The sequence below is a fragment of the Capsicum annuum genome, chromosome 8 (assembly GCF_002878395.1).
Source record: "Capsicum annuum cultivar UCD-10X-F1 chromosome 8, UCD10Xv1.1, whole genome shotgun sequence".
In the NCBI taxonomy this organism is placed as follows: domain Eukaryota; kingdom Viridiplantae; phylum Streptophyta; class Magnoliopsida; order Solanales; family Solanaceae; genus Capsicum; species Capsicum annuum.
Window position 1 is genome coordinate 153,636,630 of NC_061118.1, and position 14,323 is coordinate 153,650,952.

General features: G+C 37.3%; 1 protein-coding gene across 5 annotated transcripts; it reads left to right on the plus strand.

Moving 5' to 3' along the window:
• Positions 1 to 13,567, plus strand: LOC107839573 (DNA polymerase zeta catalytic subunit). 5 transcript variants are annotated; one of them, XM_016683117.2, is made up of 16 exons: positions 1 to 224; positions 309 to 391; positions 2,244 to 2,301; positions 2,707 to 2,756; positions 2,867 to 2,979; positions 3,589 to 3,631; positions 4,551 to 4,619; positions 5,564 to 5,713; positions 5,807 to 5,978; positions 6,066 to 6,157; positions 6,243 to 6,617; positions 6,847 to 8,032; positions 8,148 to 10,434; positions 11,471 to 11,774; positions 12,152 to 12,766; positions 13,066 to 13,567. In XM_016683117.2, exons 1-16 carry the CDS (start codon positions 113 to 115, stop codon positions 13,237 to 13,239), a joined length of 5,883 nt encoding a protein of 1,960 aa, XP_016538603.1. In that variant the 5' UTR covers positions 1 to 112; the 3' UTR covers positions 13,240 to 13,567. The 5 variants fall into 5 exon arrangements, with proteins under 5 accessions (XP_016538603.1, XP_047250638.1, XP_016538602.1 ...); XM_047394682.1 differs by having other exon boundaries at positions 2 to 224; positions 5,817 to 5,982; positions 6,847 to 8,041; XM_016683116.2 differs by having other exon boundaries at positions 3 to 224; positions 6,847 to 8,041.
• Positions 13,568 to 14,323: the final 756 nt, after the last annotated feature.

Here is a 14,323-nt window from a genome sequence, read left to right on the forward strand (position 1 = left end):
TCAAGGTAAGTTTCCAAACCGGGCTCTTCGCATATAAAAGGGCAAAAGCGGCGCCAAATTGCACTACTATCCCAATTCCAAAAGCAGATGAGGCAAATTGAAGAAGAAAATAATGGAGGATTCTCAGAACGATTTGAAATTCTTCAGTGTTCGAATTGTTTCTATAGACTATTACATGTCCCCTCCTCTTCCCGCCTTCGACATTTCTTACAGCACTTTCCAAGGTTTGAATATTTCACTACAAACTCACGCTTCATTGGGGAACACATGTTTGTCATTCTTAATATTTTGTCCGTGTGTGTGAATAGGTGGGAGAGTAAATGAGGTCCCTGTGATAAGAGTGTATGGTGCTACTCCTGCTGGACAGAAGACCTGCTTGCACCTTCATGGAGTAAGTGTACACTTGCACAAACAACAGTTTTGCACTTAAGGGTGTGTTTGCTATCAGGAGAAAATGTTTTCTGTTGGTTTCTTATTTATTTTCTAGTGTAAGCCCAAAAAAAGAAGTTAATTTCAAGAGCATTTATATGTGATCTAGCAAAAAATTATAGAGTTGGAAGGGGATTGGAAGGGTGTGGGGGATCTGTAGTGGCGAATTTAGGATTTGTAGGCGCACCACTGAAATAAAATAAGGAAAAAAGTTATCTTGTGGGAATAGATCGCTAGTTCTCTTGGTAAATAACTCAACCTTCAACCAAGTGTATCATCTAGTTTTATTATAGCTTGGTTGCCAAAAGATAATATTATGTAAATATTAGAAAATATATACATAAAATATCTTGTTTTATGGAGAGACCATGAATTAACGTGCCCCCATTTTTGTATGTAAATTTGCCTTTGGGCCTCGGGGGTGGTGGGGTGGGATGATCAATGGGTAGGGTTTGGGGGCTTTCGATGCGTGGGAGGATAAAATAAGCATAGAATATCACTTATAGAACTTGTTTTCTCTACTTCTAGTAAGGAAGTCATTTTCCTCTTTTTTATGGAATTTGTTTTCCTAGAGAAAACTTTTGCAAGAATTTTGTCCAACCCGACATGGGAAATAAAAAAAGATTTTCCAAAAAATGTTTTCCTCCTTACCAAACACACTCTAAGACTGTACTATTTTATTTTAAACACCACAAATACTGGTTTTATAATTGTATTTTAGCATCTTGAATATAGTGAACCTATGAGCAGTAAGACCTGGGATTGTTTTACATGTCTATCTGCACTTCTGCTTGCCCCTTTTGTTGTTATTATTTTCCCAGATTATGAAAAGAAGATGGTTTGGTGCGTTTGTTCATGAATTCTTTTGGAAACATGTTGGTTTACTTTCTAATATCAGTATTTTTTCAATAAAGAAGAGCTTTAGGGGTTTTCTTCATTGAAAACTCCTCTTGCACGAAAAAACACTTATAAATCTTTAAAAGAAGTACAACTATTCAAGCACACATTTCTTTTGAACAAAACATTTTTCTCCTAATATTTTTTCCAAGAAACTTCTTCCAAAAGTCATCCAAATGGTTTGACAGTATATGATGAGCTGGTTGGGTGTTTGTTTTTTGATCTTTTTTGTTTTTTTGACATAGTATAAGGGGATATATTTTGGATAATCTGAAAAATTGTCTCCTCTCGTTATTGGTTAAAAGCCAATGGCATATTTGGTTTTTGCTAAAAGTGTAAAGAGTTGTGTGAACATATGATATTTCATATTGATTGGAATCCAGTGCTACAGTGTAAAATGAATGATATTTTATCAACTTTTCTCAAATGTTTTAATGTTGATCAAGATATGTTTAATAATATAAAAGAGGAGATTTATCTTTGAGTAGAATTTTAAGAAAGATCATATAACAAGGACGCAAAATTGTTATCTGCTGTTGACTCGTCTTCTACAGTGTAAAATGAATGATATTTTATCAACTCTTCTCAAATGTTTTAATGTTGATCAAGATATGTTTAATAATATAGAAGAGGAGATTTATCTTTGAGTAGAATTTTAAGAAAGATCATATAACAAGGACGCAAAATTGTTATCTGCTGTTGACTCGTCTTCTTTTAAAAAATTTGCATGCTTAAAGGACAGAAATTTTAGTCCATTAAATTCTTTCTTTCTTTTTCCTGCTCTACCTTGGCATGAGACACTCTTTGTCACCTTTGTCACAAAAAAGTTGTTGACATTGTAATTGAAAGAGTTAACATATTTGTACAGAATATTTGCTCTAGACTCCCTGGCTGACCTAACATGCATGATGTTGCAGGCTCTTCCTTATTTCTATGTTCCATGCTCAGAGCTCTCCCTCCAATCAGATGAGAAAGGTAAATGCACCTTTTAATTTCTCTCTTTTTGGGGCCCATGATGTGGAGAGTTAGAGGAAGAAGTGGTATGTGTTTGATCCTACAACTAGTCACTTATACGTGGAGAAACTGTTTATTAATGCATTTAATTATAGTTTATCTAAAAAATTTTTTCAATGGAAAAATGCGAACAAACTTTTTGAACCCATTTGTGTTATGTACTTTGATTGATTTTACCTAAGGTTTTCATAATATGAAACCATAGGGTCTATTAGTAGTTCACATTATCTGTAGAACATAATAAGAACAAGTTAACTCAGCATTGGATGGGCATAATAAATTTTAGAAATTAATCAGATAATTTATTCTCTACTGACGTTGATGTTTCACTCTGTTTGCTCTATTGCTGGATTCAAATTCGGTTAGGGAGCGAATGCACGAATGCTCTCGCTCGTGCTCTTGAGAAGGTGCTCAAGGTAAGTCTGATCTGAGTGGATAATCTTTTAAGAATTTGATTTTACAGGTGGCACTTTTTTGCAAATTGCTGATTTAACTTATGCATGGACTTGTCTTAAAATTCTTTCAGCTAAAAGGTAGTGCTGGTTCAAAACGTCAACATGTCCATGGCTGCAGCCTTGTACGCGCAAGGAAGTTTTATGGTTATCATTCTTCAGAGGAACTGTTTTTGAAGATCTATTTGTATCCTACATTACCTTATGTTAGTGCTTTTTGCAGAGAATTAATGTAATTATGTATTTAACTGGCATAGTAAATTCAAAAATAGGCATGTTCAGATGGTCCCTGGCTCTTTATTTCTTAAGCCTTGAGGCTCGTTAAATAACTGCCCTGAATTGTCATTCAGCCCTCTATGGAATGAAAGCTTCTTATTCTTTTAGGATATTGAGGTAGTGTTATTTTTTGTGTTCTTATACTCTCACCATCCCATTTTAATGTGCTTGGTTGATCTTCACAAAGTTTTAAGTGTAACATGCTGGACTGATCAACGTTTGGAGTCAGGTAGAGGAGAGTTGAAAGTGTGAAACATTTAAGAGTTGGTTGAGAAAATGTTACTCCAAATCTGAAGTAATATAAAGTAATAATACTTCATATTACTTTGAACTGCTGGAGGCAAAAAAATTTCCATTTTAAGAAAGAGGTCATATTCTTGAGATGCACCTATGTAAAAAGCAGGGTAACATCAAATGAGATGTATAATATTTACTTGAGAAACTGCTTGGTGTTGTGCTCAATGCTCATATCTCTTATTATTTTGAGGTTTGCACTGGAGTTCCTTGACAGAAATACAAGCTATCATCCACAGGACGTCTCACGTGCTGCCAATCTTCTACTAGTATGTGTAACAAATTCTTATTTACTCTAGGTATTTTGGTCTAACATAACAGAGGTGGCAGTGTTTACTTTCAAAATTTTCCTAACATCATGCCGTTGTGATCATAAGGTGCGTTTAAAGCACGCTCAAAACTTGTTGAACACTTTTTGTCGCTTAATGTACACTTTAGTGTCGTCATCAAGGCTCTACATATACTTTCTATTGCCAATGAGCATTTTCTACACTAAACAATTGAAATTTTATTTTCTCGTAGCTTTTTTAAATTTCATTCCATATATTTGTTTTTTGTGCTTATAATTCTTAATCTTGGACTAAACGTATATATATTTGTATTTTTTCCTTATTTGCGCCTTTTCTCATTAAGCCCGCGCTTTATTTGCTCTTTGTGCTTAAAGTCCCAATAGACCTTAGAGCTTGTTTGCACTTTTCACTATATATAAACACTGGTTGGGATTTTACTGCTTAGAAATATAGGCAAGATATATTTCCATGATAAGGTGCATGTTAGTTGTTACAATCTAAGTCCACTGGACATCTTTAGATCAAGTTGTCGAACTACTTTTAGTAGTTGCATGCTTTATCCACCATCAACTAGAGTTTGCCTCTCCTTTTTTTTTTTTGCACTGTGGTGCTTGGATTAGCGGTATGGACTGCGTACATCTCACCCTCCCCAGACCCCACTTTGTGGAAACACACTGGGTTTGTTGTTGTTGTTGTTGGTGGTGCTTAGATTACATATAGGTAATCTATCCCTTGGTAAATTACAATGTGATATATCTTCTAGCTTAATGTTGCAACTGGTGAAGAAGCACCTGTTTCCTTGATACTGAAGTTTCCTTTAACAGCTTAGGAATTGAAGGATGAGCAATCATTTTACTTTTTCCTTTATCATTTACAATTTTCTGTTCCTTCTATACAGGGAGGTGCAGTACTGGATAAGTCATTGCAGCCCCACGAATCACATATACCTTTCCTTCTTCAATTCCTGGTAACCTCTTTTTAATTCACGGACAGTAAATTTCTGTACGACCTACTTAAGTGATTAGGGGTTAAAAGTTCTCATGGGGCAGGAGTACAGTTGTATCTCCTGCATATATTGAAGTGTAGAAGTATTTAATAGGCGAATAGATATGCTATAATTTTTTAATTTGGGAATGCATTTATGCATACCAGATAAGCCGCAAGTTCATCTAGTGATTATCATCTCTGTGTTTAAGCAGTTGACCTTTAATTTGGCTCCCCTTTGTGAATATTACAAGCTTTATTCTCTTTTACTAGTCCTTTGTCCTGGTAATTAGAGAGGTCCACGTATCAGATCTCTAACTGAAGGGGCATGCTTCACATGTTATTTTATTTCTATTATCAACCGCTGATTCTTTAAATCTAGAGCGATTAGTCAAAACCAAGAAAGAGAACTATAACTCTTTTGTTAACTTTGAAAAAATTAAGTTACTCAAAGCTCTGAAAACTTCTGTATAGACAATTTTGTGTGGTTGATCCCTTGATATGTCTCTTGATTAAACCTTATTTGAGAAGTGATTAGTATGTTTGTTGTTTTTGTTGGGTTTAATTATTTTCTATTACACAAAATTTGTTCTGAATAATTTTGATGATCTGTATCTTTTTTCTTTTTTGATGTATGTGGTTAATTGAAATTTTTGATATAAATATATGCTGTTGTTTACTTGTCTCCGTATGTCAGGACAGTTTACTTTTTCACCTTTTTTCTGGGTAAACTCAGTGATGTTGGACAAGTGCTAAAGTGTGAAAATATGATATCTTAGCATCTAAATTTCTTCTTAGGTGAATATCATGTACCATCTTCACAAATGCATTAAAAATGCTACCGTAGTTTCTAACAAAGTTTGCGATCATTGCTCAACTCTTTCTCTGGCTTAGTTATAACATGTCCTTTATGCATAAAACATTCAGGTTGACTATAATTTGTATGGGATGGGCCATCTACATGTATCAAAAATGAAGTTCCGCAATCCAATTCCAGATACTTTCTCCCCAAGGAAGGCTAACTACATTGACAGAAGGTCTTCTGATATGTCCACTTCCATGACTGCAGAGTTTCAGGTAAAAGTGCTTTCACACTATAGAAGATATGTGTGCTGTTAGTTTAATCCGTGCTCTACAGTTATAGCATATAATGTTGGTTGCATCTCCTAGGTTGATTTAGATGGTGAGGCTTGTTTTGATACGCCAATTTGGATATCTTCTACAATTCCGGATGATTGGATGTGGAAATACTCTAGTCAGGCTGATACTTCAACAGACCCAGATATCCCTAACATTAAGCGACAAAGTATCTCTGAACTTGAAGGAGATGCTATTGTTGATGGTTGGTCGGTTTTTACGACTTGACTGACAACTTGTGTATGTGCTTGCACTTCGATTAAATTGCTAAATTCGTTGTATGCTTATGCAGCAATTGTGAATCAGCAGTTGATATCCTACATGTCCGTTTCACAAACCTGTTCCCAAGAGAAAATGGTTCAGTCGCTAATACCGATTTGGGAGGTTTGTTAATAACCAAGTTTATTTTAGGCCCATTCATTTTTTCTTATCATTCGGGTTTATTTTATATGTTACTTTCTTGTATTAGGAGGAGTTTGCAAGGAATGGGTTGTATGAAGTGGGCTTGCCTCCTGATCCCGGTAAACCACTTCAAGATGATGTCTTGAAAACACTTTCACATGGGATTGGATATGAAGAGATTCTAATGGAATTAAGCAATGATGTGAAGGTTTCTTCTGATATGCTGCAGTCAATAACCTCATCAATGAATGATGGGAACATTGCCAATGTTGAGCATGGTGGCTCTTTAAATAGTATACGTGAACCATCCAAATGCTCAAAAGAAGGATTATTTCAAGATCATGTTGTGGAGAAAAGGGAGGAAACTGATGCATGTCCCAAGCAATTGTTAGTTGATCAGATGGAAGCAACTGTTTCCGTGGTACCCTCACAGGATGTGAAGGTAAATTAGGCCCCTGGTTTTTGACTCATTCACTCTGTGCATCATAGCTGCGGTTTCAAATGCTGTTATTTTGTTTGCTAAAGCTCATGCTTTGCTTGGATGTGATCTCTGGTTGGACATCCTAAGCATTTGTTGCTTTTTCTGTTTGCATTACATTTCTTTAATCTTCCCAGTAGTCAATTCTTAATTTTCCAGAATCCATTTCTGATTTATATTGTCTGCAATTTAGGCTTCTGATCAGGACGCCTTAAGACTTCTAAATTGGCTTGCATCTTCTCAAGCTGCAGAAGACATAAACTCCGATGATGACCTTGGTCAGGAAACGATTTTGAGTCCTTCAATGCCAGCAACAACTATTGATACGGTGTTGGAGAAGGCAAATGTAGCCTATGAGAATGAGTCTCAGCAAGAGTGTGAGGACATTCTTGATTCTGTTCGCGATTGTTATTTTGAAGAATTAGAGAGAAAGACTTCCCAGTCCATCAGCAACAATCGTTCATGCAGAAGTTCATCGAGTATGATTATTCCTCAGCTGGATGGCTCCAATGATGATCCAAACCCCTTTCCTTTTGTTAATGATTCATCTGAAACATATAAAAAATTCGGGAGATCTTCCCAAGCAGATTCATGGAATAAGGCTACTTTAGCTACCAACAATAAGCACAGAAACAAAAGACCAGGATGGTGCTCTTTACCCATTGCTTTGGGTCAGAATCTGAATGATTCACATCCAAATCCAGTTCACACACCTAGCAGTCACATCTGTGACGAAAGAGCTGGCAGGCGAACTTCTTCTCACATGAATTTTAACGAACAGCCTAATTTTCTAACAAGAAATTTGAATAAATCTGCTAATTGTGAAGAAAAATCTAGTACCATAGTTGAATGTTCTACACGTGACTTGATGAGGGTAAAAAGATCCTATCAGGCTGAGCCTTCTGAATATGGAAATCAGGTAAAAAAGGTACAAATTGGTGCCGAAGGAAGAGAAGATTCTTTTCTTTATTCAGAATCCAATCATGACAAGAAAGAGAAGAGGCTTCGTGATTCCTTGATATCGCGAACAGCTATCACAGATCAACCAAGAGAATGTAATGAGAGGAGCTCATATCTTGCACTTCAGTTGCAGGCTGAGCCTGGTGATATTAAAGCTGACAAATCAAATTGTCCTTCATATTGTAAGTTGCCACTTTCATCCAGCTCTCTGCTGACAAATGCATCAAAAGATGGAGTGCTTCTTTCTTCTGAAGGACCTCATGTTGAGGTTGTCAGCAGAGCATCTGCAGGTTTTCAGAGGAGTGCATCAACATCACAAGGGACTAAAGATATATTCCAGCTTCCTGATGTTGAGAATCAAAAATCTACTATTTACATGGGAAGCTGTGGATGCTGTAGTCGCGAAAATGTTGACAGCTGTATGAAATGTACTAAAATTTAAATTCTGATCTTCGTACTTCTATATATTTCCGTACTCATGGTTCACTTCTGATAGCTGATGATGAATTTACTGGTTGTGGGAAATTGCTGCAGGTTTAAGTCAATATCCTGCTGGTCCTAGTCATTCAATATCTACAGTAACTGGTGTATCTGGTGACGTTTCGGAACTTATAGGTATGACCTTCAGCAAGAAACCTCCTAAGGCGGAATTCACAGATGAACCTGGACGCAGTGTTCAATCTGCCCGTGGTGCCCCTAGTTACCATGTGGTGAAAAATAAAACAAGGACATGTGTTCAGGATAGAGATTTAGATGAATGCCCCCCTTTCTTTGAGGGGAATGACCTTGTAGGAGAAAAGATATGCAGTATTAAGTATGGAACAGATGACTACGCTCATTGTCAAGACAGTGTGTTGGGTGTACCTGTTCACTATCAAAATGATGGGTCTTATCTATACATGTTGACTCCTGTGTATTCACCACCACGAAGTGAATGTGTTCGGCAATGGCTGTCAGTTGATTGCATAGATTCTTCTAAAATGGATGTAGTTTCGGGCCCACCAATGAATCCATCAACAAAGGTTTGCTCTGATGATGTAGCAGAATTACAGGATTCTCAATCTACCTTTGGTGATCAGCCTTTGATGGATTCAGCTTCTGCTTCAGAACCAAATACAAATCAACTTCAAGCTAAAGAAAATTGTCAGGAAAGCACTGGTGTCCATGATGCAAGAATGAAACAGCAAGATGAAGAGATTATTTTGAAATACAATCCATCACTGGGTGGATCTCAAAATCTCTCCCAGATATCCGGTCCTGATAGAAAATCAAGGCTAACTCCATTAAGTCAAACTGGTTTTCGAGACCCGGCTAGTATTGGTTGTGGACAGCAGTTAACAATATTGAGCATAGAGGTCCAAGCAGAATCCAGGGGTGATCTGAAACCTGATCCTCGATTTGATGCTGTAAGAATCGTTGTTCTTTTTTTTCAGGAAGATGATGATTTTAGATCTGATACTCATGTACTTTTGCATTGCAATGGTGAATCTGTTCAAAGGGACCTTGATGGAGTATCTGAATGTAAAGTTTTAACTTTCTCTGAAGAGAGGCAAGTATTCTTTCATTTCATAAAGATTATTAAATCTTTTGACCCTGACATATTTATGGGCTGGGATATTCAAGGTGGTTCCCTTGGTTTTCTTGCTGAAAGGGCTGCATACCTTGGCATTGGTTTGCTTAACAAAATATCTCGCTCTCCATCTGAGGGCAACATAGCTTCTAGAGACTCTGAAGGAGGAAAACTAAGTGATATTTTTTCTGATGCTGTTGCTGCTGACCCAATGTCTCATGAAGATGCTGCAATAATCGATGATGAATGGGGCCGAACTCACGCCAGTGGCGTCCATGTAGGGGGTAGAATTGTCCTTAACATTTGGCGACTGATGCGTGGTGAAGTGAAGCTGAACTTGTACACACTTGAAGCCGTGGCTGAAGCTGTGCTGAGACGAAAAATTCCATATATTCCTAACAAGGTATTGACAAATTGGTTTTTAAGTGGTCCTGGACGTGCTAGATACAGATGTATAGAATACTTTTTAGAGAGGGCAAAGCTGAACCTTCAGATCATGAATCAACTCGATGTGGTAAATCGAACATCAGAGCTTGCACGAATTTTTGGCATTGACTTTTTTTCAGTTCTTTCTCGGGGTTCACAGTACCGTGTTGAATCAATGTTTCTGAGGCTTGCTCATGCACAAAATTATGTTGCCATTTCTCCTGGAAACCAACAAGTTGCTTCTCAACCTGCCATGGAATGTATACCCCTTGTCATGGAACCAAAATCTGGATTTTATGCAGACCCTGTTGTCGTTTTGGATTTTCAGTCACTTTATCCATCCATGATAATTGCTTATAACCTCTGCTTCTGTACTTGCCTTGGTAAAGTTACTTCTACGAAAGCCAACATCCTCGGTGTTAGTTCATATTCACCTGATAAAAATGTGGTGCATAATTTAAAGGATGAAATATTGCTCACTCCAAATGGTGTTATGTATGTGCCTCCCAGGGTCCGGAAGGGGGTACTACCTCGCTTGTTGGAAGAAATTTTAGATACTAGGATCATGGTTAAAACAGCAATGAAGAAATTGGCTCCTGGACAGCAAGTTCTTCACCGGATATTCAATGCAAGACAACTTGCTTTGAAGCTAATAGCAAATGTGACCTATGGGTATACAGCTGCTGGATTTAGTGGACGCATGCCCTGTGCTGAGCTTGCTGACAGTATTGTCCAGTGTGGCCGCAGAACATTGGAATGTGCAATTTCATTTGTTAACACAAATCATAGGTGGAATGCTAAAGTTATTTATGGTGATACGGACAGGTATTAGTTTATTATGATATCTAATTGAAATGCCTTGCCAAGTTTTAGAATCTCAACAAGCAATAGTCAATATTTAATGCTTGCTTGGATCTTGAAATGCCACATGGTTTTGAGTTACATGAAATAGCAAGGAGGTGTAATGTAATGGAAAATAATTAATAAGCCATCTAGTTTTATTATAACATTTAATTTATGATGAAATGAGTTTATTCATGCACATGCACTTGTTGAACTTGACGATTCATTTTTCTCCAATCAGTCTAATATAAAGTCTAATAATCTATTCATGCTCCTCTTGTTTCTCTCCCTCTTCTGTGGCTTCCGACTTTGCATGTTGTGTGTCTGACTCAGCTGGGACATTCTTATCTGTAATATCTCACATGTTTATGATGGATAAGGAATGGCTGTGGCATTGGTAATTAAGCTAGAAAGTCGTCTATATGTGGGGCATAATCAAGTTCTCACTAGCATGTTCTGTTTGCATCGTATGAGATATTTCTCATTTCAGCATCCATCTGATTTTATCTGTGAATGCTACCGGAAATTGGTGGTAAATCTTTGGCTATCTAGTACTTTTTGAAGTGTCCATGTTTACTTCAAATTCAAGCTCTCAGTAGCATGTTTTGACTGGAATATGAGATATTTCTGAGAGTAGAAACATCTAATTTTGTCAGTGAATGCTTTGGGAGAAGGAATCACAGAGAGTTGTTGACTAGAAGCTCGGAAACCAGATTTTGCTTATTCATTGGTCAAACAAAATGTAGTTTATTTTAGTGCAATATGATGCATTTAGAGCTTTGTTAGTGTTCAGTTATTTCATTTGTCTTGTAGCATGTCTTTTCTCCTCAAAGGACACATGATAAACATGCCTCCAACCGTGCCACAAGTTGCACCTGTAATGAACCCAAATACTGTCCTATTATAAATGTAAAAACCATGGATTCATTCATCAGACTCGATGTTTTGCCTTTGATAATTTAGAGTCCATTTCTCCTAGATCACGCTTCAAGGTTGATTCATGCTTTTGTTTTCGCAGTATGTTTGTACTCCTCGAAGGACGGTCCGTTGAAGAAGCTTTTCGAATTGGTCATGAAATTGCATCAGAAGTAACTGCAATGAACCCAAATCCAGTCACGTTAAAGATGGAAAAGGTTTACGATTCGTGCTTCCTCCTTACTAAGAAACGATATGTTGGTTATAGTTATGAGAACATTGTCCAAAGCAAACCAGTCTTTGATGCTAAAGGTATTGAGACAGTACGCAGAGATACATGTGGGGCTGTGTCCAAGATAATGGAGCGCTCTTTAAGAGTCTTTTTTGAATACAGGGATATTCAGAAGGTAACTTTCATGTGTACGACCTTATGTGGCTTCCTTTAGTGTTATTAAACTCATTGAATATTTAAAATCAACAAAGTTGGAACATTTGCTTGGACTGTTTTTCTTGAGCCGAGGATCTATTGGAAATAGCCTCTCTACCTTTGAGGTAGGGGTAAGGTGTGCGTACCCTCTACCCTCCCCAACCCCACTCTGTGGGATTACACTGGGCATGTTTTTGTGGTAAGTTAGAACATGCTTGAGTATGTGGGCTCTATAGAGAGTTTCTGTTTGGCTTGAAAAAGTTATTGTCAATGCCATCAGGTTGATGCATATGTTCATGGAATTCCAAACTATGTAGTCTGTTATCTTTTTCAAAGTTCTTTTTTATTTGTGCACAGGTGAAATCTTACCTGGTGCGTCAGTGGAAAAAGATTATTTCAGGCAGAGTATCTCTTCAGGATTTTGTGTTTGCAAAAGAGGTACGCTTAGGCACCTATTCTGCACAGACTTCTTCACTTCCACCAGCAGCAATTGTTGCCACTAAAGCAATGAGAGTTGACCCTAGGGCAGAACCTCGGTATGCAGAACGAGTGCCTTATGTTGTGGTTCATGGTGAACCTGGTGCCAGGTTGGCTGATGTAGTGGTAGATCCCTTGGATGTCCTTTCAATTGATTCACCTTACAGGCTAAATGACATATATTACATCAAGAAACAGATAATCCCAGCTCTGCAACGAGTATTTGGGCTCGTTCGAGCCGACTTGAATCAGTGGTTTTCAGATATGCCCCGTACAGAGAGGGAGGTTGCCGGTAAACGTCACCTGGTTGCTGCAAATGCTCACAGAACTAGAATTGATTATTACTATCTGTCAAAACATTGTATCATATGCGGTGAGCTGATCCAGGCATCTAGTTACGTCTGTCAAAACTGCTCCAGAAATGAAGCTGTTGTTGCTGCTGCTTTAACAGGAAGAACTTCAATGTTGGAAAGAAACATCCAACACCTTGCTGCTGTAAGCACTTTAACTCATCAAATTTTATGTTCTTTTTATAAAGTTGATAGTGGTAGATGTTAGTTTCAAGCTCAGATTAATTGCACCGCAAATTCAGGGTCGATAATGATCCTTCTTCACCCTTTACCTGCCATTTGAGCTTCTCCTTCTCTTCTCTTTAGAACCATGATAATTATCCTCTAAAAAGAACACAGTTCTCCTGGGAAATTTTTGCTGCATCCTAGCTATTCCAAATTCTCTTGACACGTAATTGCATGTTATCTCTGATATGCATGCTTGTGATTGTTTCATCCCTCTAGATATGTCGGCACTGTGGAGGAGGAGATTGGTTCGTAGAAAGTGGGGTGAAATGCACATCTCTTGCATGTTCTGTTTTCTACGAAAGGAGGAAAGTCCAGAAAGAACTGCAATCTCTTTCTGCTGTTACTACAGACACAGGTTTTTATCCTAGGTGTGTGGTGGAATGGTTCTAACTAATGCCTCGTCTGCGTCAAAAATGTAGGTTGAAAGGGTATTTAGATATCTAGAGAACAATGTCTACACATATGGGGTACCACATTCTCTGAATCTTTTCTAATTATACATGTATGTGATTGCACTAGCATATCTTACAATAGTCCTGTAAAATAAATTAAGCCTTGTAATTTTCATATGTACTAATGACATGTGTAAATCACATGTTGTAAAGAAATATTTTACAGTATTTATTCTGGACAAAAAAAAATGAAACTCTTCTTGTTTGATGGTATGAGTACTCTTGGGGTGGCAAATTGATGTTTCAAAATCCATGCCGCCACGTAATATACTTATCTCTGGTCATTTTTATTTAGTCATATTTAACTTGGTGCATCTCTTGCAACAACAACATACCCAGTTGGGGTCTGGGGAGGATAGACCATACCACAACCTTAGGTGAAGTAGAAAGTCTATTTCCTATAGACTCCGACTTAGGATCGATAACAGTATAACAAACACAAAACATAAATGCATATAAACTAGTACAGTAGGTAAAATAAATTAGGACCGCTAGTCAAAAGATAATACTACAGCCATAAGATAATATTAAAAACTATTTAATTGAAACCATAGACATCACACAACATCATAAACAAGAAACTTCAAACACAAAAGAACGCTCCCCCTATTGTTATCGATGCATTCCTACCCCTTAACCCTCTACCCTAATCTGCGTTCTCCACACCTTCCTATCAAGGGTCATGTCTTTCGTAAGCTGTAACTGCTCCATATCATGTCTAATCATCTCTCTCCAATATTTCTTTGGCCTACCTCTACCTCACCTAAAACTATCCACAGTCAAGGTCTCACACCTCCACACTAGAGCATCAAAACCCCTCTTCATTACGTACCCGAATCAACGTAACCTCACTTCTCGAACTTGATGCATCTCTTAAGAAACAATAAATAAAAGAGGTAATTTTATATATTATCTTTATTAATTATAATCCGTTTAAAAGGATGTTTCGTCAAACTTCTAAAAATTAGTTTATTTTAAAGTGTTTTTATTAAAAATGCTAATTAGTTTGTGTTTGATTAATT